The 26,855-nt window shown below is 47.0% G+C and overlaps 1 protein-coding gene across 1 annotated transcript in view; it reads left to right on the forward strand.

Moving 5' to 3' along the window:
* The window catches only part of LOC145337370 (putative G-protein coupled receptor 139), a 52,875-nt gene extending 45,236 nt beyond the window's left edge, over nucleotides 1-7,639 (forward strand). Inside the window, exon 2 of the mRNA XM_080182161.1 lies at nucleotides 6,744-7,639. Coding sequence (XP_080038287.1) covers nucleotides 6,744-7,639 — 896 coding nt within the window. The remainder of the gene's footprint in view (nucleotides 1-6,743) is intronic.
* Nucleotides 7,640-26,855: the final 19,216 nt, after the last annotated feature.

The following is a 26,855-nucleotide window of genomic DNA, read 5'->3' on the forward strand; positions in this document are numbered from 1 at the left end:
GACTTGGTGCATGGAGAAGAGAGGGGAAAACATTAACCAGTCGGACATCGTCCCTGGAGAAGCCAGGGGACAACATTAACCAACCATGGGGAAAACATTGACCAGTCGGGCAAAACATTGACCAGTCGGGGAAAACATTAACCAGTCAAAGAACAAAGAACAAAATCAGCCTGGGAAACAGGCCCTTCGGCCCAACGAGCCCACGCTGCCATCTCAACTCCACCTCTCTACCCATGACCCCTATCTAATGTTTTATGGCCATCCAGATTGAGGGAAAACTGATTTGGGGACAATTTATTCCTGCCAATCAGCCTAACACCACATCTTTGGGGTGTGGGAGGAAACCGGAGCACCTGGAGAAAACCCACGCAAGCACGGGGAGAATGCGCAAACTCCCACAGACACCGGCCCAAATCCATGTGTCTGCACAGCAATCAGCGATAGTCACTGAGCTGTCGTCTTGCCCAGAAACTTGTCCAGTTTAGGCATACACTAACGACATGAAGCACTAGGCCAATCTCGAACAACCAAGAGCAGCCCCAGTATGACCCATCGCGTGTATGCCCCTCGTTGGACACGAGGTGGACCGACTTCAAACCTGTGAATGAAAACAGAGAAAAACATTATTATCATACTATACCCATTTACATTTCTAGGGACACCCCAATGCTAATGACCTTTAATTAAAGGTTCTCCTATATCCACCCATCTCCAGCTCAGTCATGTGCCTGTCTAAGTTACTCTTAAAGGACTCTAGCGTGTTTGCTTCCACCACCTTACTTGGCAGAGCATTCCATACCCCCACTACCCTCTGAGTGAAAAACCTCCCTCTAATATCTGTGGTACCTCTATACCGAAGTTCAGTTATAACTATAGCCTGCTGCCAGGGACGGGCAGAGCGCTTTCGGGACAGTCCGATTGGATGTCCTGACTGTGCTTCTCCGTCGACGGAAATGAAAATAAAGCTGTGCCGTTATTGACCTTCACCCTGAGTCCGTAGTGGTCGTTTCGCCCACTCGCGCTAACACCCTCTTTTCTTAGCAGTCTCTGGTATGCTTACGTCGCCGTTTCATCTCTTAATTAGAAAAATTAAAGATTCAGTTTCTATCATTCCATCTTTCTGGCAAGGCTGTACACTACAGTCATTTTTTTTCCCATCAATTTGATGTTCCCCACTCACATTTCCACTTTTCATGTGTGACACTTCCCTTCCCTTTCCCGAATTCTCCATCTCAATATCAGCGAATAGACACGGATGAATACTTACTATAAACCAGAATTCCAAATGGACATTGACCGAACTTCCTCTTAGTCTGCTTCTATACAGCCTTTGAATAATGTTCCCTTAACCTGTGTGTTTGTTTGGATGATGTAACGTCTGAGCTTCTGACATTGATTTCTCAACCTCAGAAGTTGACTCCCCGCACTATATTTTGAAAAGATGATGCCGTTATGCTGCATTTCCCAGAATATTGTCTTCATCCCTTGCCCTCCAGAAAGGAATCTAGCATTTCACTCATTTGTTCCTTCAAACCTCAACTCCACCACACGCAACACATCTGATGCTCCAATCTCAAAATGTTCAACTTTACTCACCAACCACTAGATTATTTTTGGTAAAAGCTGAGGATCGACCTGATAGATGTTTACACAATTATGAGACCAGTCGGCAGAATGTCTTGTCAGAGTCTATTTATCTCAGGGTATAAATGCCAATTGCTGCAGGACTTATTTTTTATGGCATAACGGGGAAACTTTAAAAGAGATGAGAGAGGCAAGATTTTACTTAACAGAGAGGGTGGTAAGTACCTGTATTTCGCTGACGGAGGGGATGACAGAAGCAGATACAATAGCAATGGTTAAAAAAAATCTTGACAGATAGATACATGAATAAACAGGGAATGGGGGTATACAGTCTGCGTAGATGCAAAACAAAATCATTACTTTAGAAAAACATCATTTCTCGGCACAGACTTGACCGGACAAACGACATTTTTTTTCGGGTCTCTCCCTTTTCCTCTTCAATTTCAAAACAATAGAGAGTCTTCAATCACACCCAGTATAGGATTATTTGCAGATGTCCACCGAACTCCAGCCAACACAACCCTCCTCTCCTTCCTTCCCATGAACATGCAGGACATAGAACACGTGTCCTTTTAAATAAGGTTATGAGGTCATCGGGCCCAGAAACAAGGGACCATTTGGCCTGGGTATCATATTTTACGATGAGATAATATAGTTGCTGATACGACAGAGAGGGCCGTGTGGTGGCACAGGGATTAGCACAGCAGTCTCCCCGCGTGAGGACCTGGATTTAGTTGCTGTCGTGGGTGACTGACTGTGTGGAGCGAGACATTCTCTCCGTGTTTGCATGTTTTTCCTCTGGGTGTGTTAGGTCTCCTCTCAAAAGCCAACGATGTGCAGGTTCAGTCGATTGTCCATGCTAAATTGTCCCTTATTTTCTCAAGGAGACCAGGTTAGATTGATTAGCCATGGGGAAGCATGGTTGGTGTGCCGAGGTAAAATTCTCTGTTAGAAAATCTTTGCAGACTCAATGGGCCGAATTCCCATGATCTGCACCGTGTGCCTCTATGTTTCTATGACTTTGTCATTCGTGTACCAGGACATCCTTGCCCCTCTATATCACAACATTCTGCAGTGGCTTTCAATATGAAATATGTTCTGCTTTTGTATTCTTCCGAACCATGTGGCAACCTCAATTTTCCCACACTGTGTGTAACATGTCCAAGTTTTACCTCTTCATTTAATCTACACGGGAACTTTGTGTCTCCTCATAACGATGTACTTTTCTACCTATCTTGGAATTTTCAGAAGAGTTGACTGTATTGAATAAATTCATATTGATTGCAAGTCAGTGATCCACAAGGATTAATCTCTGTGAATTCAATACTTACTTTATACTAACCTTAAAATGAATTGTTTATCCCAATTCTATGATTCCTGTTTGTGAACTAATCCGATATCCATGCTCATCTATTAACATGAAGACCTGCAACCTTTTATGTGGCACATTAACGAATTCTCATTTGTTTCGTAGTACTAATACATTACTTCACTTGATGTCCATGACTGAATCTTTCTGCTAAATCATCAGAACATTCTCGTAAATCCTTAAAACATAATTTTCTTTTGTGAAACCATATTTCCTAATCTGGATGGTGTTCTGATTTTCTAAATTTCCTGCTGCTCTTTCCTTTAATAAATTCAGGCATTTGCCCAATGACAGATATGAGGCCAATTGTAGTGGAATTTTCTGTTTTTTGTCTCCCTCATTTCATGGACAGACATGTGACGCTGCCATTTTCCAAAACATTGAATTTTTCAGAATCGCGATTCTGAAATAAATAATATGGACTGTATCTCTGCACCCTCTCGACTGCAGGCCTCAGATGCATGAAACTTGGATTATTTGGCCCAAGTATATTTCAGGCCCTTTTCTCTCCTTTTCAATTTCCACCGTCCATTTCACCCAGTGCGCTGTTCATGTCGCCCGATGGAATGAAATACAAAGATGATCACATTTAACGGGAATTTGAACCTAAATAAGAGACTAGACTGATTGTTATATTTTGAGATTTCATTTATTTGATGACACGTGAGTGTTAATACTACTGTAAAGGGCAGAAGTGGGCAAGAGTTTCCAGAGTTCGTTCAGGATATGTTTACGGCAAGAACCGTATCATCTAAAGAGAAAGGAAACATTCCTGGATGAGGTGAGCCGAGCTGAGTATACGGAAAATGTGAAAGATAGCAATGTTGTATCATGAGGTTGATGTTGATAATTTGGGAGGACAAGGGATGATTTCAATCATGATTAGTGAACTCTAATGATAGAATGAGAAGACATTTGGTGCAGAACACCTGCAATGCAAGTTCGGTGGGAGATATTGTCTGAATAACTGGTGGCGTTAAGAGGGAGATTTTCTTTGCAAATTTCACTAATCCTGTCAAGATGCATATTTAAATCACCCATGATTACTGCTGCACTTTTCTCATGAGAATTCTTTTTTTTATTGTTATATACTGTACCCTACTTTGGAATTAAAGCTCGGGGCCCTCAACTTTCTACTACCAGAATGTTCTTTCTTTTTTTATTTCCACCGTGATAGAAGCAACATTTTTGTCTTTAATACCAATATAATTTCTTCATGGAGCTTTGATGTTATATTTAACCAGTAAAGCAACCCCAGCTCGTGTTCTACCATCTATATTCTTTTAGAATACTGAGTAGCTTTGGACATTCAACTCCCAGTCCTTGCACTCCTGACATGAGGTCAAGGCATGGGAGTCATGGTGGTTGGAGGGTAATGATATCACTTTCGTTTGCTGTTAAATATAGTCTACAGTTATGAATATGCATTGCATATAATGGCGGTTGCTTAGTAAATGAAAAAAACACATTGATTCAATTTAGTCTCAGCATCTCGTGTATTCAATCCACAGGGAATTTATCCCGTTGCCCTAATGTGTGTGTTCTAATATAAAGATAGCAATTTTTAGAACACTTTTGCAACAGCTGTATCTCCATGGAGATCGAGGGAACGCATAAATGTGAATGCACAGGGACGTGTCACTACAGATTTTAATTCAGAGGAATAACTTGCTCAGCAAAGGAAGAGGGCCATTCCACGCAGAAAATGCATCGACCTATTCAATTGGTCAGGAAAATATTCTATCTGTTGCTTGCCTTAGTTGGTGTTCCTGGTACGTAGCTAAAACACATTATATAGTGTAACTATGCATAAGCTTGTTTCTGCTTTCAATCTGTTTCTTGTCATGTTGCATTGCACTGAAGTGACATAATTAGTTGGATTCTAATGAAATAAATAATCTGGAGAAACTAAATTTCCTGAATTATTCTTGTAGTCGTGTTGTGTTGGACGAACTATTTCCATCCCACCCATGACTTTCAGTTGTTGGATTCAGTGGAATATTGTTTCTGTTGATCCAAACTTCGAAGTAGGGAAAAAACCATCAGGAACATGAATTTCCAAGGTGACGAGTTGACAAAAGTTAGACTGAATATGATGACCAATTAGAATGTGGCATCTGACTTCAGTAATGAGAAAAAAATAATGTTTATCAAGTTAAAATAATCCTGTGTTTGGGGTGGTAACTGGAGAGCAGATAAAGACTTGTCAATGGACAATATAATTCAATCTGGGAAGAAACTTCACTCATACTAAGGAAATTCAATGACCGAATTGTCAATGAACGATTGATCTTCTTCCCCAAGTCTGGTCCTGATAATCATTAGGTCCTGGGCGCAGTGTTTTTAAGAGGTTATCTCTACAAATGTCATGAAATAAACATTAATATCTCTGGCCATGTAATACTCAAGTTTCGGATGTTAAAACATGGAAACTCGCCCCAACTGATTTACTTCAATCTTTATTTTGTCCTCAGTCTATCTTTATTACAGCTGGTCTAATCTCCATTCCTTCCTCGCCGTGGTTCAAACTCACTCCGTGAACATTTTTTCACATTTCATAAACATTTGAAATACACTCCATCCATGTATGTGTACAATACTTGAGAAGGATGTGAAGGCTTTGGAAAGTGTATAGAGGAAATTCAGAAGCCTGATTCCAAGCCAAACGAACTGTAGCTGTTTTGATGGATTGGAGAGAGTGGTCTATCATCTGCGGAGGAAATAAGGCTGAGACGCCACTTGATCTGGTTGTTCAAGATGCCGACGGACACAGATAGAACAAAATCATGAGAAATTGCTCCCAACTGAGAGAGCAGCAAAAACTAGAGAAGAGATGCAACATAATGGGCACAAAGTTCGAAAGAGAATGTGAGTTTATTTTCACTCAGACTGTTGCTGGAATCTGGATTGAATTTCCATGAAACAAATGATAGAGGAATATCCTTTCAAGGCATGAGATAGGAAATCGGCATGCAAACTAAAAGCAGTAAAGTGTAAAGTTACAGGGATAGGTCATGGTTCTGATACGAGGTTGAATATTCTTTCAGAGAGCCAGTTGCTATATAATGGGCCGAAAGGCTTCCTTCCATACTTTCAGTACTCTATGATTCTATGTCGGAGCAAATGTACTTTTACTCCACTCATGGAATAAAAGATTGCCTGTGAAATATATATCTTTGTGGATTCATAAATAGTTTCGCCTAGTTTTGATGAAATTTAGGTTTGCACAGCCTCATAAGTATTACAGGTATCTTATCCACATTCAAAATCTCAAACCCCTCGAAAATTTGAATTTCTTCTGTTGAGTCACCCCTTATCCTCCTCGTCTCCATATTATAGAGACGCGTTATTTTTAGCTAATCCACACCTCCACAGTTTTGGTGTGACTTCCGTAATAATACAACTGCACCACAAAAAAAAAATCACCTGAAGATAGGAACACAAACAATAGGCAAAGGGTTTCGAACCAAAAAGAACACAACTTCTCTTAATTTAGTAATCTCCCATGTGGAAAATAATGCTGCACTTTGATCGTGCCTGAATACTAACATTATTATTCTTCTGAATATAAAACACTGAAACATCAACAGCTCCGTTCCAGAATCCAGGGAATGGCCCGAAACAAATCGTTTTCTCTGATTGAGGGAGTGTTTTGAGTTTGCAAGGGAATCTGGAAACGTCGGAATCCCCATGCACGCTTCATTGCTGCAAAAAGAAAAGTATTCTCTGTGCAGAAAGGGAAGATGCTTATTGGTGGCTTATAATGTATGTTCCTTCTTTTTATTTGCAGTTAACTCAGTGGCAATCATCATTCTGTCCAACGGGAAATGCGGCCTTTCCAGTTGTACCACATGCTACCTGATGGCAATGGCCATAGCGGATCTACTGGTCATTATTAATGAGGTCATTCTCTATCGAATCAATGATTATTATTTCCCACCGAATTTCCTCATAATAACGCCTGTGTGTAGTGTTCGCTATGTCCTGCTCCGTGCAGCCACAGACTGTTCTGTCTGGTTCACAGTCGCTTTCACTTTTGATAGATTTATTGCTATTTGTTGCCAAAAGCTAACATCAAAATATTGCACCAAGAAAACTGCGTCCATAGTTCTAGGGACAACCAGCACTTTGTTCGGTTTGAAAAATATTCCTATCTATTTTAGATTTAAACCTAAAATAATTGTCGACAATGTACCATGGTACTGTTCCAATAAGCGAAGCTATTTCACTGACCCTAGATGGATTGGGTTCAGAAATTTTGAAAAGATTTTAAACCCGTTGATGCCATTCGGGTTAATTCTGTTGCTCAACGCTCTGACTGTCAGACACATTTTAGTGGCCAGTCGAGTCCGCAAGGGATTCAGGGGTCAGAAAAAAGCAGATAATTGCAATGATCCAGAGATGGAGAGCAGAAGGAAATCTATAGTTTTACTGTTCACCATATCTGGGAGCTTTATATTTCTGTGGTTAGTGTACGTTTTATATTTCTTTAATGCTGCTAGTAGCTTAGATGATCTTTCATTTTATATCTTTGAAAACATTGCATATATGCTGCGCAATTTAAGTTGCTGCACAAACACATTTATTTATGTAGCAACTCAGTCGAAATTCAGAGAGCAGTTAAAGGGAGCAGTGAAATATCCTGCTACATCAATTATTAAATTAATTAATAAATGCAAACAATGAAAACAGCTCCCAGCATCGGTGTGCTGCAATAGGTGAAATTCAGTGAACCAGAAGTAAAACATTTGGAAGGGCAAAAACGTGGAAGTACTATTAACGATGGGTCAGGAGGCAACAGCCCATGACTCAGGAGAAAGGGCAACCAATTCAAGGGCTGGAAAAAGAAACAATGAGTGGAAAATGCAGACAAAACAATAAACGGATTGATAAACACACGGGAGAACTTTGAATGATTTGTAGCAACTACAAATTTGTAGCAGGTGGAATCGGACACACCAAAGTGACACGGCAAAATGGCGAGTGGTGGCATGCAGATTATTAGAAGGAAATAACGGGAGCTCTGTTTGTCTGTCTCTCTAATGTCCATCTATCCATCCATCACATGTCCGTCCGTCCGGCGACCCGTCTGTCTGTCTGTCTATTTATCAATCCATCTGTCTGTCAACCTGACTGTCTGACAGTCTTCCTGCCTGTATGCCAGTCTGTTTGTCTGTCTACCTTTTTGTTGATCTATCTCTCCAAACATTCCTCTACCTATCTGTCTGTCTCTCTATAAATCTGCAATTATTTTTTCCCTCTCCTTCCCTCTCTCTCTTTGTTTCCAGATCACGCTCTTGAAGATCAAAACCAAAAAAAAGTCAAAACTCACACATGCTTAAGTCCCTCAACACCGTTAAAACAATTGTCATCGAATAAAACCACTAAGGAACATACTGAACTTAAATGGAGAGTAAGTAATAAGAACATAAGAACATAAGAAATAGGAGCAGGAGTAGGCCATCCAGCCCTTCGAGCCTGCCCCGCCATTCAATAAGATCATGGCTGATCAGAAGTGGATCAGTTCCACTTTCCCGCTTTCTCCCCATCACCCTCAATTCCCTTGTCTATCAAAAACCTATCTACCCCTGATTTAAATATATTTAGCGAGGCAGCCTCCACCACTTCAACGGGCAGAGAATTCCAGAGATTCACCACCCTTTGAGTGAAGACGTTCCTCCTCAACTCCGATCTAAACTGCCTCCCCACCCCGCCCTTTTCTTGAGGCTGTGCCCTCTAGTCCTGCTATCTTTTCTAAGCGTCAGGAATATCTCTACCTCTACCCTATCCATCCCTTTCATTATTTTCTACGTCTCTATAAGATCCCCCCTCATCCTTCTAATCTCCAACGAGTACAGACCCAGTCTATTTAGTCTCTCTTCATAGTCTAACCCCATCATCTCCGGTATCAGCCTAGTGAACCTCCTCTGCACTCCCTCCAAGGCCAAAATATCCTTGCGCAAGTGCGGCGACCAAAACTGCACATAGTACTCCAGCTGTGGCCTCACCAGTGCCCTGTACAGTTGCAGCAAGACCTCCCTACTTTTATATTCTATCCCCCTCGCTATAAAGGCCAGCATCCCATTCGCCTTCTTGATCACCTGCTGCACCTGCAGACTGGGTTTTAGCGACTCATGGACAAGGACCCCCAGGTCCCTCTGCACCATAGCATGCTGCAGCTTTTCGCCCTTTAAATAGTAATCCCTCCTACTATTATTTCTGCCAAAGTGGATAACCTCACACTTGCTAACATTGTACTCCATCTGCCAGGTCCTCGCCCACTCGCTCAGCCTATCCAGATCCCTCTGCAGACTTTCCACACCCTCCACACAATTTGCTTTTCCACTCATCTTCGTGTCACCAGCAAATGTCGTCACCCTAAACTCAGCCCCCTCCTCCAGATCATCTATATAAATGGTAAATAGCTGAGGCCCCAGCACCGATCCCTGCGGCACTCCACAAGTCACCAACCGCCAATCAGAATAGCACCCATCGATACCAACTCTCTGCTTCCTCTTGGACAACCAATCCTCTATCCACGCTAACACCTTACAACCAACTCCGTGCACCCAAACATTCTGTAGCAACCTTTTATGAGGCACCTTATCAAATGCCTTCTAAAAATCTAAAAACACCACATCCACCGGTTCCCCTCTGTCTACCACACGAGTCACATCCTCATAGAAATCCAAGAAATTCGTCAAACACGACTTCCCCTTAACGAATCCATGCTGCATAATTTGTAATATTTTGTCCTCCTGAACAACTCCTGCTTCTCTTCTCTCTTGCCCTTTTTTGCTCTGAGATTTCGATGGTACGTGACACTTGACCATCCACATAGCAGCAGTTCCGCTGGAAATAGCCCAGTTGTCGTTTGTAGCGTGAAACAATACTGGAATAAAAATCTTCAGATCTTTGTACTCAACGAATCATCTACTTTTTTTTTCAATCCCTACTTCAGGGCTCCGCCAAACCATTTGAAATCGCATGAAATGGTGCAGGACGGAAATAGTATATGCCATTGTTTTGCATAAATTCTTGAAGAAAAAACATTGTGTACATAGTTCCATTATCCAAAACAGAAGAATCATGTGCACCATGAGTTGCAAATATTTGATGTAGTTTCTCACTTTCATAGAAGTTGGAATATTAATCATGAATTCTGCTCCCAAACAGGGTCGAAATGGCCATCCGTGACCCCCACAGTATGCATCAATCCTGCATACATAACTCATCCTCTATGATAGTTGCCTATCTTTACAACACAAATGGATTAACTTTTGACAGAACAGAGTCTCTGTCCGTCAACTGCTTCATCTGTTTTGGAGATTGGGAAATGTTTCCAGTAAAAAGAGATACCATGGGAAGACAGAATGCCTTGAATGGCAAATCCAAGAAAGGGAGATGACTCAACACATTCACAGTCTCGTTGTTTTCCCCTGTTCTGTGCACAATATGGTCCTGATCAGCTGGCAATGGGAAGAATGTATTTGGACTCACATAATAGATTTCCCAATGTCTTGTGGTCTGTTTATAGGGTGAACGAATGACTATAGAGGTTCGAATAGAATCTTTCTACCGCACAAGGACAGTTAGATCTCTTTTTGTCCTCGTGTGAATATTCCTTATCAGCCTTTTTTTTCTGAAACCAATGGCCTTTCGGACCCGCCCTCCATTAAATGAAAGTAAATCTGTCTGACACAGTAGCGCAATTCATCACACCACGGGATACGTTCCCCTGTCTGATTCAAAATGTACTCGCAGATCCGTCGATTTCAATAAGTTATTCACATTCTTGGACTCTTTTCGCTCTGCACACATTCTATAATTGCACAATTCTAGGATAATGGAATGTGAGATCTGAGACTCATTTTAAAAATCTCCTGAGTCCCCCTGAGGAAACATTCCTAGACATATATTATCTTTGCATTTCCACTGAACTCAAACAGTTTGATTTTAAATTGCCCTTGTTATCGGACAACAAATTTTATGAAATTGGGCTCACAAAATGGCAGCAAACTAAAGCTCCCCTCAGAGCCCCTCCATCAAGAATCACAAAGTAACAGACACCGATCTGTGGGCAAGAGCATGCTTTTAGAATGCAGGTGAGGGCTGGCACATAAGGGAAGCTGGACAGGATGGCACCGACAGGAACTAAATCTCCACCCCGTCAAAATCAGCACCTTTAAAACAGTCAACCAACCCATGGAGACACCTAAAATTAGCATCGTTAAGGAAACATTCCTGGCCCCTCAAAACCTCTTTTGAGATCAATGACACACCTATGGTTCAAACCCCGGGGATTCGAGACTATTAAATAACCAATCAGACAAAACAATTAACACACACCGAAAACAATTTCCTCAACACTTGGAAACATCGAGACAGGGTGGCTAAAGTCGAATACTGGAAATAAAGTATTAGCATTTGAATCGCACACTGCCCCGAAGTTCAGCTATAACTATAGCCTGCTGCCAGGGACGGCCAGAACGCTTTCGGGACAGTCCGATTGGATGTCCTGACTGTGCTTCTCCGTCGACAGAAATGAAAATAAAGCTGTGCCGTTATTGACCTTCACCCTGAGTCCGTCGTGGCCGTTTCGTCTACTGGCGCTAACAATTGGGGGCTCGTCCGGGATCGCGACCGTCGCTGGAACGCCGTCTCGCGGCACTGGGTGAGTATCTTTACTCATTTCATCAAACCCGCGGAATATGAGTGTCCCAGTGTCAGAGCGGTGTTTCACGGCTGCCTCGATCTGTACTTGTGAACAGGGTCCGTTCAGTAGCTGCACAGCGGGAACGTGGGTTTAAGTTTCTTTTTGGGCTGGGGGCTGGAATCGTGTTATTTTTACATTCCCGCTGACCCCCCCGACCAGCCCGACCACAGACTGACTGCCCACTAGGGGAGCCGACAGAACAGGTCTTACAGAGTAGGGATATTCCTCTGGGATTTATGGTTCAGGGACAGCACCCTGGGATTTAAGGTGAAGGAGGACGTCCAAGGTTTCGGGCCACTGGGATCGGACTCACGGAGTTCGGGACACGTCCGGAAGCTGCAAGTCGGTGAGGACCTCTGCAGGGGCGAGAGATCGGGCCACTGGGGGCAAAATCCCCCAGGAATTTGCTCCATGTCCGGGCGCTCCTAAGTCTGGAGCCTCTGTGAGTGTCTCCACCACTACAAGCAGGAGACCTCTGGTAGCGTGAAAAAACCACTACACATCGGGGGAACTCCGACCCGCGGTCGACTACACGCCAGTCTGCACCCAGGTCCGGGTGACTCCCTGGGAGATCGGGAAACGGCTGCCCTCTGAGAGTCGATTTAGCGATAGGAGTTTGGGTAGGAGCTAGTGGCCCCGGTCACTGTAGTCGGGAGTCTCTCCGTACGCTGCGGCCCCTGCGGAGAGGCTGTACAGAGCTCACCTGCCTCTGAGAGCGGCAATCTCCCCGCTACACCCAGGTCGGGCTCTGAGGGTTGTCACTGAAGGTACAAACGTACTAACAGTGGGAACACGAGACCGTAACCCAATCAGATACACACACAAGTATCTGTGAAAGCATTAGAGCCAGGGTTAGTTACACTACTGACCCGAGTAAAGGAAACTAACACGGAGAGTGACAGTACCACCTTTGAATGGGGACCAGAAGGGTCCCTCACCCGCTATCTAGCAGAGAAAAAAAACAAGAATCTAATTAAAAGCACGATGAAGGCAGGGTGGAAACCCCACGACCCTCTCGAAACCCAACGGGAGTGGTGGGCGAAAGAGAAAAGGAGCAAGGATGAGAAGGCTTGGATGCTAATATTAAAGGCTGATCTCACCCTTGCAGGACGAGTTCATAAATATGTACAAGGCAAGCAGGAACAAGCTGCACAGGGACAACACGCCGCTGTGATGGACACTAACCCTGTGCTGTCAGCGCTGTCCGACTTCTCACACCAACCTCCCAGTGAGGAGTGTCCCGACTGGGAATGTTTAGTGGATGAGATGGGTCCATTAGGCCCAACAGGAGGGAGCATTCCACCTCCCACCGACCCCCCCATCCCAGAGCGTTATGGCACCACCCCCGTTAAAATTGAGTGTGTCCCCGGGGGGGGGCAAGGGGGAGACGGGCGAGGGCGATTTGCCCAGGCTCGGAGAAAGATGACCCGTGTATCCCTTACCCCGGGGGAGGGACACTGTGAAACTGCTGGACAAACTCCCGACCCTCCAGCCCACACACAGTAACGCGATCTTCTGGCAAAAACACTTAAATAGATGCAAATGTGTCCCAATTTCTATCATCGGGAGATAGCAGGGCTCCTAAGAGCCAAAATGCCGGGGAATTATTGGACCTGGCTTCAGGGAGAGCACCAGAACGGGACCTGGTGCGCCAACCTGAACCAGAGCCGCCCAGAGCAAGACCGAGCTCTGAGGGATTTTAAAGATGATATTACCCAAACCATGGGGCGAGTCCCCGTGAGCTGGAACGCAATCGTAGGGTTAGTGCAGGGGAAGGAGGAGAAAGCCCAGGAATACGGGCGATGGAAATTTGATGCCTTTTTGGGCCCACGGGGGAATGCCCGATGCCGATAGACAGAACCCCGCGTTCCTCCAGCTATATTAGGACGGGCTGAGCCCAGCGCACCGAGCAATCCTAAAGACCGGGTTGGGAAACTTTAACACCTTTGACGAGCGAGAGAACTGGGCTATTACTGTAGACAACCAACAGAGAAAGATCCAAAGCGCTAGGGCAGGGGGATCTTCCCTGGGAACTGACGGAGGGAGCTGCTACAAGTGTGGGAAACCTGGTCATTATAGAAAGGACGGCCCAGCCCAGGCGTCCCAACCCTCCCACATTTGCCCCAATTGCAGCAGGACTGGACACAGCGATTCAGCTTGCTGAAGCAGGAGGTTCCCAAGGAGAGAGAGAGAGAGAGAGCCCCCCCCAGGTACGACCAAACCCCGGCAAGCCCCCCCCGAGCTGAAAGGGAATGAAGTCATTCCCAATCCCGCACACCTCAGCCACCAGCAGCTGCTGGATATTATCCAGACTCTGGCGGAGCGAAAGACCGCATGAATCGCGTCGGCCCCCACCCCACCCCAGGAGCCCACCCCCACATCTGGGTTAGTGCATCGTTACGGGGGGGCCAGCGATGCAAAATATTAATAGATACGGGGGGGGGGGGGGGGCCGCGATATCCCTCACCAACATGGCACTTCCTACAACCCACTGTTCCATCGTAGTAGTGGGGGGGTCGGGGGAAATAGAACTACAGCTTACCAGAGTCAGGCAGTCCTACTAGAGATTGAGGACATCTTACTCCCAGTACACTTCTGGGTCTGCCCCAATCTGGAGGGAACAATCTTGGGAATAGACCTCCTGGGGGGGAGTTCGGGGGCGGTGGTGGGTGCCTTTAACAAGCGCCTGCTGTGGACTGCGAGAAAGGAACACAAAAGTGGGATTCGGGGATATTGGGTCCCGAACACAAACGTGGATGCAATCCGGGCAGGAGACCACACACCCACAGCCTGAGATTGGAGAAGGGAAGGGATAGTAGGGCTTCTATGTCCATCATTACCCCAAGTCTGGGCAGCAGGGAAACAAGACTGCGGCCTGGTAAAAACCCCTCCCCTACACATACACGGGCCCATCCACACCCCTCACATACAATACCCCATAAAGCCCCAGGCACTACAGGCCACTGAGAAAACCATTCAGGCTTTGGTTGCCCAGGGTATTTGAAGACCTACAGTGTCTAACACCAACTCCCCGATACGGCCAGTCCGTAAGCCAGACGGAAGTTACCGACTGGCCATAGACTACACTGCCCTCAACAAAATAACCCCCAAAGAACACCCCATAGTCGCCAGTCCATCCACTATTTTTAACGGACTCGGATCTGAACATGGTATTTTCTCTGTGTTAGACACAGCAAACGGATTCTCGTCCATCCCACTTCACACGGACTCCCAGGAAAGGTTGGCCTTTCCCTGTGGAGGGAAACAGTACACACGGACACGCCTCCCCCAAGGGCTCCACAACATTCCCAACATTTTCCACCCAGTTATGAGTGAGGCCCTTGAGGACTGCGACCTGTCCCCATATGGAAGGACCTTCCTCCAATATGTGGACCACATCTTCATTGCCTCCACCAACCGCACAGCACATATCGGAGCCCTGTCCACAATCCTACGCGCCTCGCAGGCTGCGGGGTTTAAAATCAACCCAACCAAGGCACAGATTGCACAACAGGAGCTCCGGGATTTGGGAAACAACATAAGTCAAGGAAAGACAGCCCTCTCCTCCGATCGGAAGACCGGAATTATAAATATGCCCTGTCCAAACACAGTTAAAGGGGTGTGTAGAGTTATGGGACTATTTCACGACTGCCGGGATTTCATTGACCAGTTCGCATCTCTGTCTGAACCAATTCAGCGGCTGGTCAAAGGGGGAAAGCCAGGAGCAGGAACGATCGAGTGGGGACCCGAACAGGAGGTAGCATTCACCCGCCTAAAATCAGAACTATTAGCAGCTCCAGCCCTACGCCCGCCTAATATACTCAAACCCTTCCACCTCTTCTATGACCCAGAAGAGGGATTTTATCGCTCCGTGGTAACCCAAGAATACGGGGGGACCATGCGACCGGTGGCATATTATTCCACCCGACAATCCCCGGGAACCCAGGGACTGCACAAGTGTGTGGCAGCTCTAGATTGCCCCTCCTGGGCAGTCAGGGTACGGGAACCGATCACTATGTCAGGAGAAATCATTTCACACACGAATCACACCATCGCTGAGCTCCTGAATACAGGCCGACTCCGGACTGTTTCGGACGCCCGAAGGGCCAATTGGGAAGTGGTACTCCTCCCCCGAGACCGGTCAGTCCAGATAGTGCGGGTCACTGGGAAGAACCCCGCTGAGGGACTCCTATCAGAGGGAAGTCCGCACTACTGCCCGATTAACCCAGACACTGAAGCGGAGGGAGGCATTAATGACCAACCCCGAGATAACCCCGACCTCATACTGTATGTAGATGGGTCCCGAAGACAAGTAGAGGGACAATACCACACAGGCTGGGCAATAGTAGACCAGGAAGGGACACTGGGAGCAAAGGACACTATGAGTGGGGAGACCTCAGCCCAAATGGCCAAACTCATAGCCCTCACGGAAGCCCTCCAGACAGGAAGGGAAAAGCGAGTAAATGTGTATACTGACAGCCGATATGCATTTGGGGTGGTCCACGATTACATGATGACCTGGAAAAGGCGCGGGTTTATCAGCACGGTTGGGGGTTGGGGGGTGCATCAGGCATGAAAATATAACCCAAGACCTGGTAGCTGCAGCCAGGCTGCCCTCAGAAGCAGCCGTAATGAAGATAAAAGCCCACCAAAGGGTAAAGACAGCGGAACAGAAAGGGAACCAACTCGCAGACACTGCAGCCAAGGCTGTAGCTGGGGAAGCTCTCCCGCACACAGCCCCCACCACAACAGCACCCTTGGAGGAAGTGGATCTTTATGAGCTGCAGGGTAACACCAGCCCACATGAGGTGGCACAGTGGGAACAGGCAGGGGCGTCCAGGGACAAAGATGGAGTGTGGCGCAGAGGGCACCAAGTCGTCGCCCCCTCATTTCTACCCACCGAACTACTCCGAGTCCACCACGAGCCCCACCACTCCGGCTGGGATGGGACCCTGGCCCCACTATCAGCTGATTGGTGGTGGCCAGGGATGGGACGGGGTGGAGCCAAACATTGCCAGCGCTGTATCATACGCGCCCAGCACAACCCGGGCCCACCCCTGAGAGTCAAACTGGCCCACCAACCCCGACCAAAGGGATCCTGGGAAAACCTGCAGATCGACTTCAGAGGCCCCCTACCCACTCGCCGAGGGAAGAAATATTGTTTAGTCTGAATCGATCAATTCACCCGCTGGGTGGAAGCATTCCCAACTCGGGATTGCGAAGACACCACCGGAGCCCATCCCAGCATACGGAATCATCCTGAGGTGGGGAGTCCCACTACAACTCGACTCCGACCAAGGATTTCAGTGAGGCGTTTGACAAAGTCCCTCATGGTAGGTTGGTGGAAAAGATTAAGGCTCATGGGATACAAGGCCAGGTATCTCGATGGGTAGAGGACTGGCTTGCTAAGAGGAGTCAGAGAGGAGTTGTGGAGGGGTCCTTTACTAGGTGGAGGTCTGTCACTAGTGGTGTCCCGCAGGGCTCGGTACTGGGACCCCTTCTCTTTGTAGTGTATATAAATGATTTGGAAGAGGGAGTCGGTGGTGTGATCAGCAAATTTGCTGATGACACCAAGATGGCTGGATTGGCGGGCAGTGAGGAGCAGTGTCTGGCAATACAACGGGATATTGATAGGCTGGGATATTGGGCAGATATATGGCAAATGGAGTTTAATCCGGATAAATGTGAGGTGATGTATTTTGGCTGGAATAATGTAGGGGGCAGTTATATGATAAAGGGTAAGCCTATAAAGTGTATAGAAACACAGTGAGACCTGGGGGTGCAAGTGCACAAGTCTTTGAAGGTAGCAGTACAAGTGGAGAAGGTTGTGAAGAAAGCCAATGGTTTGTTAGCCTTTATAGGAAGGGGTATTGATAATAACAGCTGGAGTCTAATGTTGCAGTTGTTTGCCTGAACTGAGAGAGGCAGAGAGTGAGTTTTTAAAGTTTCTTAAGTGTCAGAAGTCAGGCTGACGTTAACACTGCAGTGAAGTTACTGAGAGAGAGGGACAGTGAGAGAGAGGGAGAGACAGACAGACAGAGAGTGGGGGATTGATATTTAAAGTTGTCAACTTGAATGGTTCGTACTGACAAGCAAGGCCTACATTCACACTGGATCAGCCTACTGGGACACAGAGATACAGAGGGAGAGGTGAAAGTTTTCCCTGACTGGTTAATGTTTTCTCCCCTGCTTCTCCAAGCTCCAAGTCCCACTGGTTAATGTTTTCCCCGGTTGGTTAATGTTTTCCCCATGGTTGGTTCATGTTTTGCCCATCCAGCCACAGACTAATTCCCCCGGTTAATGTTTTCCCCCGTTGGTTAATGTTTTCCCCGACTGGTTCATGTATTGCCCCTGCTTCTGCAGGGATTATGTGCAACTGGTTAATGTTTTCCCCTTGGTTCTCCAGGGACTATGTCCGACTGGTTAATGTTTTCCCCTCGCTTCTCCAGGCTTCAAGTCCAACTGTACAATGCTTTCCCCCTGCTTCTCCAGAGACCAAGTCCCACTGGTTAATGTTTTGCCCATTTGGTTAATGTTTTCCCCGATTGGTTAATGTTTTCCCCTACTGGTTCATGTTTTCACCGGTTGGTTCATGTTTTCCCCAACTGGTTAATGTTTTGTTCACAGTTGGTTAAAGTTTTGCCTCTGCTTCTCCAGGCACCAAGCCCGACTGGTTAATGTTTTCCCTTCTGCACCAGGCACCAAGTACGACTGGTTCATGTTTTCCCCCTGCTTCTCCAGAGACCAAGTCCCACTGGTTAATGTTTTCCCCGATTGGTTAATGTTTTCCCCGGTTGGTTAATGTTTTCCCCGACTGGTTAATGTTTTGCCCACGGTTGGTTAATACTTTGACCCTGCTTCTCCAGGCACCAACCACGGGGAAAACATTTACCAGTGGGACTTGGGCCCTGGAGAAGCAGGGGGAAAACATTAACCAGCTGGGCTGGGTGCCTGGAGCAGAAGGGAAAACATTAACCAGTGGGATATGGTGCCAGGAGAAGCAGGGGGAAAACATTAACCACTTGGACTTGGTGCCTGGAGAAGCAAGGGGAAAATATGAACCAGTTGGACATAATCCCTGGAGAAGCAGGGGCACAACATTAACCAACCGTGGGGAAAACATTAACCAGGACGGCAAAACATTAACCAGTCAGGGAAAACATTAACCAACTGGGGAAAACATTAACCAGTGGGACTTAGGGTCTGGCTGGATGGGCAAAACATGAAACAACGGTGGGGAAAGCATGAACCAACCATGGGGAAATCACTAACCAGTGGGACTTGATCCCTGAAGAAGCAGGGGGAAAACATTAACCAGTTGGACATGGTGACTGGAGAAGCAGGGGCAAAACATTAACCAGTCGGACCTTGTCCCTGGAGAAGCAGGGAGAAAACATTAACCAACCGTAGGGAAAACATTAACCAACCGGGGAAAACATTAACCAGTCGGGGAAAACATTAACCAGTCGGGGAAAACATTAACCAACTGGGGAAAACATTAACCAACCGAGGAAAACATTAACCAGTGGGACGTCGGCTCTGGCTGGATGGGCAAAACATTAACCAACCGTGGGGGAAAATATTAACCAACCGGGGAAAACATTAACCAGTGGGACTTGGAGCCTGGAGAAGCAGGGGGGAAAACATTAACCAACCGGGGAAAACTTTCACCTCTCCCTCTGTATCTCTGTGTCCCAGTAAGCTGATCCAGTGTGCATGTAGGCCTTGCTTGTCAGGACGAACCATTCAAGTTGACACCTTCAAATATCGATCCCCCACTCTCTGTCTGTCTGTCTCTCCCTCTCTCTCACTGTCCCTCTCTCTCAGTAACTTCACTGCAGTCTTAATGTCAGCCTGACTTCTGACACTTAATAAACTTTAAAAACTCACTCTCTGCCTCTCTCAGTTCAGGCACAGGTTGAGTGTTCGAGTGAGAGCGAGGGAGAGGTGAGTGTTGAAGCCGGTGCAGGCAGCTGTCAACAAAGCTTTGAAGAAATGGCAGGCAGTGTTTGTAAAGATGCTGAGGGAATGGGAAAGTCGGTGTGTCAGCCAGATGGGGGAAGGGAAGCTTCCACTTGCGAGGGGAAAACATTAACCAGCTGCTGCTGCTGCGGTGTGGGCAATGGCAGTCCCCCTTTTATTGTACCCTCTGGACAAGCAGGGGCAAAACATGAACCAGTTGGACGTGGCGCCTGGAGCAGAAGGGAAAACATTAACCAGTTAGACTCTGGTCCCTGGAGTAGAAGGGAAAACATTAAACCAGTTGCACTGAGTCTCCAGAGAAGCAGGGGCAAAGTATTAACCAGTCAGGGAAAACATTAACCAGTGGGACTTGGTCCCTGGAGAAGCAGGGGGAAAACATTAACCAGTTGGACTTGGTGCCTGGAGAAGCGAGGGGAAAACATGAACCAGTCGGACCTGGTCCCTGGAGAAGCAGCGGCACAACATTAACCAACCGGGGGGGAAAACATTAACCAGTCGGGCAAAACCAGTGGGACTTTGTCCCTGGAGAAGTAGAAGGGAAAACATTAAGCAGTCGGACATGGTCCCTGGAGGAGCTTGCGGAGAACATGAACCAGTCGGACAGAGCCCCTGGAGAAGCTTGGGGAAAACATTAACCAGTTGGACATAGTCCCTGGAGAAGCAGGGACACAACATTAACCAACCGTGGGGAAAACATTAACCAGTCAGGGAAAACATTCAGCAGTTGGGCAAAACATTAACCAACCGGGGAAAACATTAACCAGTCGGGGAAAACATTAACCAGTGGGACTTGGCCTCTGGCTGGATGGGCAAAACATTAACCAACCGTGGGGAAAGCATCAACCAACTATGGGGAAAACATTAACCAGTGGGACTTGGTCCCTGGAGAAGTAGGGGGAAATCATTAACCAGTCGGGCTGGGTGCCTGGAGAAGCAGGGGGAAAACATGAACCAGTTGGACTTGGTGCCTGGAGAACTGAGGGGAAAACATTAACCAGTCGGACATACTCCCCAGAGAAGCAGGGGCACAACATTAACCAACCGTGGGGAAAGCATTCACCAGTCGGGGAAAGCATTCACCAGTCGGGGAAAGCATTCACCAAACGGGGAAAGCATTCACCAAACGGGGAAAGCATTCACCAAACGGGGAAAGCATTCACCAGTGGGACTTAGTCTCTGGCTGGAGTGGGCAAAACATTAATCAACTGCGGGGAAAACATTAACCAGTGGGACATGGGTCCCTGGAAATGCAGGGGGAAAACATTAACCAGTTGGGCTGGGTGCCTGGAGCAGAAGGGAAAACATTAACCAGTGGGACATGGTGCCTGGAGACGCAGGGGGAAAATATTAACCACTTGGACTTAGTGCCTGGAGAAGCGAGGGGAAAATATGAACCAGTTGGTCATACTCCCTCGAGAAGCAGGGGCACAACATTAACCAACCGGGGGGGAAAACATTAACCAGTCGGGGAAAACATTAACCAATGGGACTTAAGCCCTGGCTGGATGGGCAAAACATTAACCAACCAAGGAGAAAGCATGAACCAACCATGGGGAAAACATTTACCAGTGGGACTTGGGCCCTGGAGAAGCAGGGGGAAAACATTAACCAGTTGGGCTGGGTGCCTGGACCAGAAGGGAAAGCATTAACCAGTTGGACATGGTGCCTGGAGAAGCTTGCAGAGAGCATAAACCAGTCAGACTTAGTCTCAGGAGAAGCAGGGGCAAAGCATTAACAAACCGTGGGGAAAAGATTAACCAACCGGGGAAAAGCATGAACCAACCATGGGGAAAACATTAACCAGTGGGACTTGGTTCCTGGAGAAGCAGGGGGAAAACATTAACCAGTCGGGCTGGGTGCCTGGAGAAGCAGGGTGAAAACATGAACCGTGGGACCTGGTCCCTGGATAACCGAGGGGGAAACATTAACCAGTCGGGCATACTCCCTGGAGAAGCAGGGGCACAACATTAACCAACCGTGGGGAAAACATGAATCAACTGGGGAAAACATTAACCAGTGGGCCTTGGGCTCTGGCTGGATGGGAACACATTAACCAACCGTGGGGAAAACATTAACCAGTCGGGCAAAACATTAACCAACTGGGGAAAACATTAACCAGTGGGCCTTAGTCTCCGGCTGGATGGGCAAAACATTAAGCAACCGTGGGGAAAACATTAACCAACCGGTGAAAACATTATCCAGTGGGAGTTGGAACCTGGAGAAGCAGGGGGGAAAACATTAACCAGTCGGGGAAAACTTTCACCTCTTCCTCTGTATCTCTGTGTCCCAGTAAGCTGATTCAGTGTGAATGTAGGCCTTGCTTGTCAGTACGAACCATTCAAGGTGACACCTTTAAATATCGATCCCCCCTCTCTCTGTCTGTCTGTCTGTCTCTCTCTCACTGTCTCTCTCTCTCTCTCTCTCTCTCTCAGTAACTTCACTGCAGTGTTAATGTCAGCCTGACTTCGGACACTTAAGAAACTATAAAAACTCACTCTCTGCCTCTCTCAGTTCAGGCACAGGTTGAGTGTTCGAGTGAGAGCGGGGGAGAGGTAAGTATTGATGCCGGTGCAGGCAGCTGTCAACAAAGCTTTGAAGAAATGGCAGGCAGTGTTTGTAAACATGCTGAGGGAATGGGAAAGTCAGCGTGTCAGCCAGATGGGGGAAGGGAAGCTTCCACTTGCGAGGGGAAAACATTAACCAGCTGCTGCTGCTGCGGTGTGGGCAATGGCAGTCCCCCTTTTATTGTACCCTCTGGACAAGCAGGGGCAAAACATGAACCAGGTGTACTGAATCCCTGGAGAAGCGAGGGGAAAACATTAACCAGTTGGACTTCGTCCCTGTAGAAGCAGAGGCAAAACATTATCCAGTCGGGCAAAACATTAACCAGTCGGGGAAAACATTAATCAGAAAGCCAAAGCCACTGGAGCACTGTGGAAGTCATTAACCAGTCGGACAAAGTCCCTGGAGAAGCGAGGGGAAAACATTAACCAGTTGGATCTGCTCCCTGGAGTAGAAGGGAAAACATTAACCAGTTGCACTTAGTCTCCAGAGAAGCAGGGGCAAAGCATTAACCAGTCGGGGAAAACATTAACCAGCTGGACTTGGTGCCTGGAGAAGTGAGGGGAAAACATTAACCAGTCGGGCACAGTCCCTGGAGAAGCAGGGGCAAAACATTAACCAACCGAGGGGAAAACATTGACCAGTCGGGGAAAACATTAACCAGTCAAAGAACAAAGAACAAAATCAGCCTGGGAAACAGGTCCTTCGGCCCAACGAGCCCACGCTGCCATCTCAACTCCACCTCTCTACCCATGACCCCTATCTAATGTTTTATGGCCATCCAGATTGAGGAAAAACTGATTTCGGGACAATTTATTCCTGCCAATCAGCCTAACAGCACATCTTTGGGGTGTGGGAGGAAACCGGAGCACCCGGAGAAAACCCACGCAAGCACGGGGAGAATGCGCAAACTCCCACAGACACCGGCCCAAATCCATGTGTCTGCACAGCAATCAGTGATAGTCACTGAGCTGTCGTCTTGCCCAGTATCTTGTCCAGTTTAGGCACACACTAACGACATGAAGCACTAGGCCAATCTCGAACAACCAAGAGCAGCCCCAGTACGACCCATCGCGTGTATGCCCCTCGTTGGACACGAGGTGGACCGACTTCAAACCTGTGAATGAAAACAGAGAAAAACATGATTATCATACTATACCCATTTACATTTCTAGGGACACCCCAATGCTAATGACCCTTAATTAAAGGTTCTCCTATATCCACCCATCTCCAGCTCAGTCATGTGCCTGTCTAAGTTACTCTTAAAGGACTCTAGCGTGTTTGCCTCCACCACCTTACTTGGCAGAGCATTCCATACCCCCACTACCCTCTGAGTGAAAAACCTCCCTCTAATATCTGTGTTGTACCTCTCCCCCCTCACCTTAAGTCCATGGCCCCTTGTCCTACGTGACTCTATTATAGGAAATAGCCTACCTCTGTTTACTCTATCTATACCCTTCATAATCTTATATACCTCTATTAGATCCCCCCCTCAGTCGGCGTCGTTCAAGGGAAAAGCGCCCCAATTTCTTCAATCTTTCCTCATACCCCAGTCCTTCCATACCAGGCAACATCCTGGTAAATCTCCTCTGCACTCTCTCCAGAGTCTCCACGTCCTTCTGGTAGTAAGGCGACCAGAACTGTACGCAGTACTCCAAATGCAGCCTAACCAACGTTCTATACATCTGCAACATTAGACTCCAGCTCTTATATTCTATACCCCTTCCTATAAAGGCTAACATACCATAGGCTTTCTTCACCACACTCTCCACTTGCACTGCCACCTTCAAAGGCTTGTGCACTTGCACCCCCAGGTCTCGCTTCGACTCTATACTCCTTACAGGCTTACCCTTTTTCATATAACTTCCCCCTACATTATTCCGGCCAAAATGCATCGCCTCACATTTATCCGGATTAAACTCCATTTGCCACGTATCTGCCCAATCAACCAGCCTATCAATATCCCGCTGTGTTGCCAGACACTGCTCCTCACTGCCCGCCAATCCAGCCATCTTGGCGTCATCAGCAAATTTGCTGATCACACCACCGACTCCCCCTTCCAAATCATTTATATACACTACAAAGAGAAGGGGTCCCAGTACCGAGCCCTACGGCACACCACTAGTGACAGACGTCCAGCTAGAAAAAGACCCCTCCACAATTCCTCTCTGACTCCTCTTTGCAAGCCAGTTCTCTACCCATCTAGATACCTGACCAGATATCCCATGAGCTTTAATCTTCTGTACCAACCTACCATGAGGGACTTTGTCAAACGCCTTACTGAAATCCATATAGACGACATCAACGGCTCGTCCTTCGTCAACCGTTTTTGTCACCTCCTCAAAGAATTCTACCAGATTCGTAAGGCAAGACTTCCCCTTGACAAAGCCACGCTGCGTATCCTTAATCAGATCGCAATGCTCCAAGTGCGCATACATCCTATCCCTAAGAATCCTCTCCATCAACTTACCTACCACTGATGTTAAGCTCACTGGCCTATAGTTACCTGGGCTATCCCTCCTACCCTTTTTAAACAACAGTACCACGTTCGCTATCCTCCAGTCCTCTGGGACCTCACCTGTGTCCAAAGAAGAGACAAAGATTTGCGCCAGAGGCCCAGCAATCTCATCCCTCGCCTCTCTAAGCAGCCTAGGATAAATGCAATCAGGCCCCGGAGATTTATTGGTTTTAATGCCCTCTAAAAGCCCTAACACTTCTCCCCTCGTTTGAAGGAACGAATGAGTGAAATGCTAGATTCCTTTCTGGGCGCCAACGAATGAAGACATTATTTTGGGAAATGCAGCAAAACGGCATAATTTTTTCAAACTATAGTGCGGGTAGTCAACTTCTGAAGTTGAGAAAACAATGTCAGATGCTCAGACGTTGCATCATCCAAACAAATACACAGGTTAAGGGAACATTATTCAAAGGCTCAGAGGAAGTACGGTCAATCTTACTCTGGAATTCTGGTTTATTCTAAGTGTTCATCCGTGTCTATTCGCTGATATTCAGATGGAGAATTCCAGAAAAGGAAGGGAAGTGTCACACATGAAAAGTGCAAATGTAGCTGGGGAAAATCAATTTGATGAAAAATAAATGACTAAAAATGGAGTTGGGGGTAAGGTGTTAGTGTGGATAGAGGATTGGTTGTTCAATAGGAGGCAGAGAGTTGGTATCGATGGATGCTATTCTGATTGGCGGTTGGTGACTTGTGGAGTGCCACAGGGATCAGTGCTGGGGCCTCAGCTATTTACCATTTATACAGATGATCTGGAGGAGGGGGCTGAGTTTAGGGTGACGACATTTGCTGGTGACACGAAGATGAGTGGAAAAGCAAATTGTGTGGAGGGTGTGGAAAGTCTGCAGAGGGATCTGGATAGGCTGAGCGAGTGGGCGAGGACCTGGCAGATGGAGTACAATGTTAGCAAGTGTGAGGTTATCCACTTTGGCAGAAATAATAGTAGGAGGGATTACTATTTAAAGGGCGAAAAGCTGCAGCATGCTACGGTGCAGAGGGACCTGGAGGTCCTTGTGCATGAGTCGCTAAAACCCAGTCTGCAGGTGCAGCAGGTGATCAAGAAGGCGAATGGTATGCTGACCTTTATAGCGAGGGGGATAGAATATAAAAGTAGGGAGGTCTTGCTGCAACTGTACAGGGCATTGGTGAGGCTGCAGCTGGAGTACTGTGTGAAGTTTTGGTTGCCGTACTTGCGCAAGGATATTTTGGCCTTGGAGGGAGTGCAGAGGAGGTTCACTGCTGATATTGGAGATGAGGGGGTTAGACTATGAAGGGAGACTAAATAGACTGGGTCTGTACTCGTTGGAGTTTAGAACGATGAGGGGGGATCTTATAGAGATGTACAAGATAATGAAAGGGATGGATAGGGTAAGAAGTAGAGAGATTCTTCCTGCTTAGAAAGGACAGCAGGACTAGAGGGCACAGCCTCAACATAAGGCGGGGGGGGGGGTGGCGCGGTTTAGAATGGAGTTGAGGAGGAACTTCTTCACTCAAAGGGTGGTGAACTCTGGAATTCTCTGCCCGTTGAACTGGTTGAGGCTACCTCGCTAAATACTTTTAAAACACGGGTAGATAGATTTCTGATAGACAAGGGAATTAAGGGTTATGGGGAGAAAGCGGGAAAGTGGAACTGAGCCACTTCAGATCAGCCATGATCTTATTGAATGGCGGGGCAGGCTGGAAGGGCTAGATGGCCTACTCCTGCTCCTATTTCTTATGTTCTTATGGCCTTACCCGTTAGCATCACCCTCCATCCTCCCCAGGCTACACACTGCAGCCATCCCTTCCGGGTTACACACCGTCTGATCTCACTGGCTCCATGCCCCCGAACTCAGTTTCCATCCTTCCCGGGTTACGCACTGTCTGAACTCGCTGCCTCCATTTTCTCCAGTTTACACACTGTCTGATCGCCATGTCTCCATCCTGCCTGGATTGGACACTGTCTGTTCATATTGGTACCATCCTCTTGTGTTTACAGACAGATCTCACTGCCTCCATTCCCACCCTCCCCCCATTACACATTATCTGATCTCACTATCTCTATCTCCCTGGGACTACACTGTCTGATTTCGATAGCTCTATCTCCCTGGGATTACACTGTCTGATTTCGCTAGCTCTATCTC

Source organism: Carcharhinus amblyrhynchos, unplaced genomic scaffold, assembly GCF_965287045.1.
Source record: "Carcharhinus amblyrhynchos unplaced genomic scaffold, sCarAmb.v2.hapA scaffold_47, whole genome shotgun sequence".
Lineage (NCBI taxonomy): Eukaryota > Metazoa > Chordata > Chondrichthyes > Carcharhiniformes > Carcharhinidae > Carcharhinus > Carcharhinus amblyrhynchos.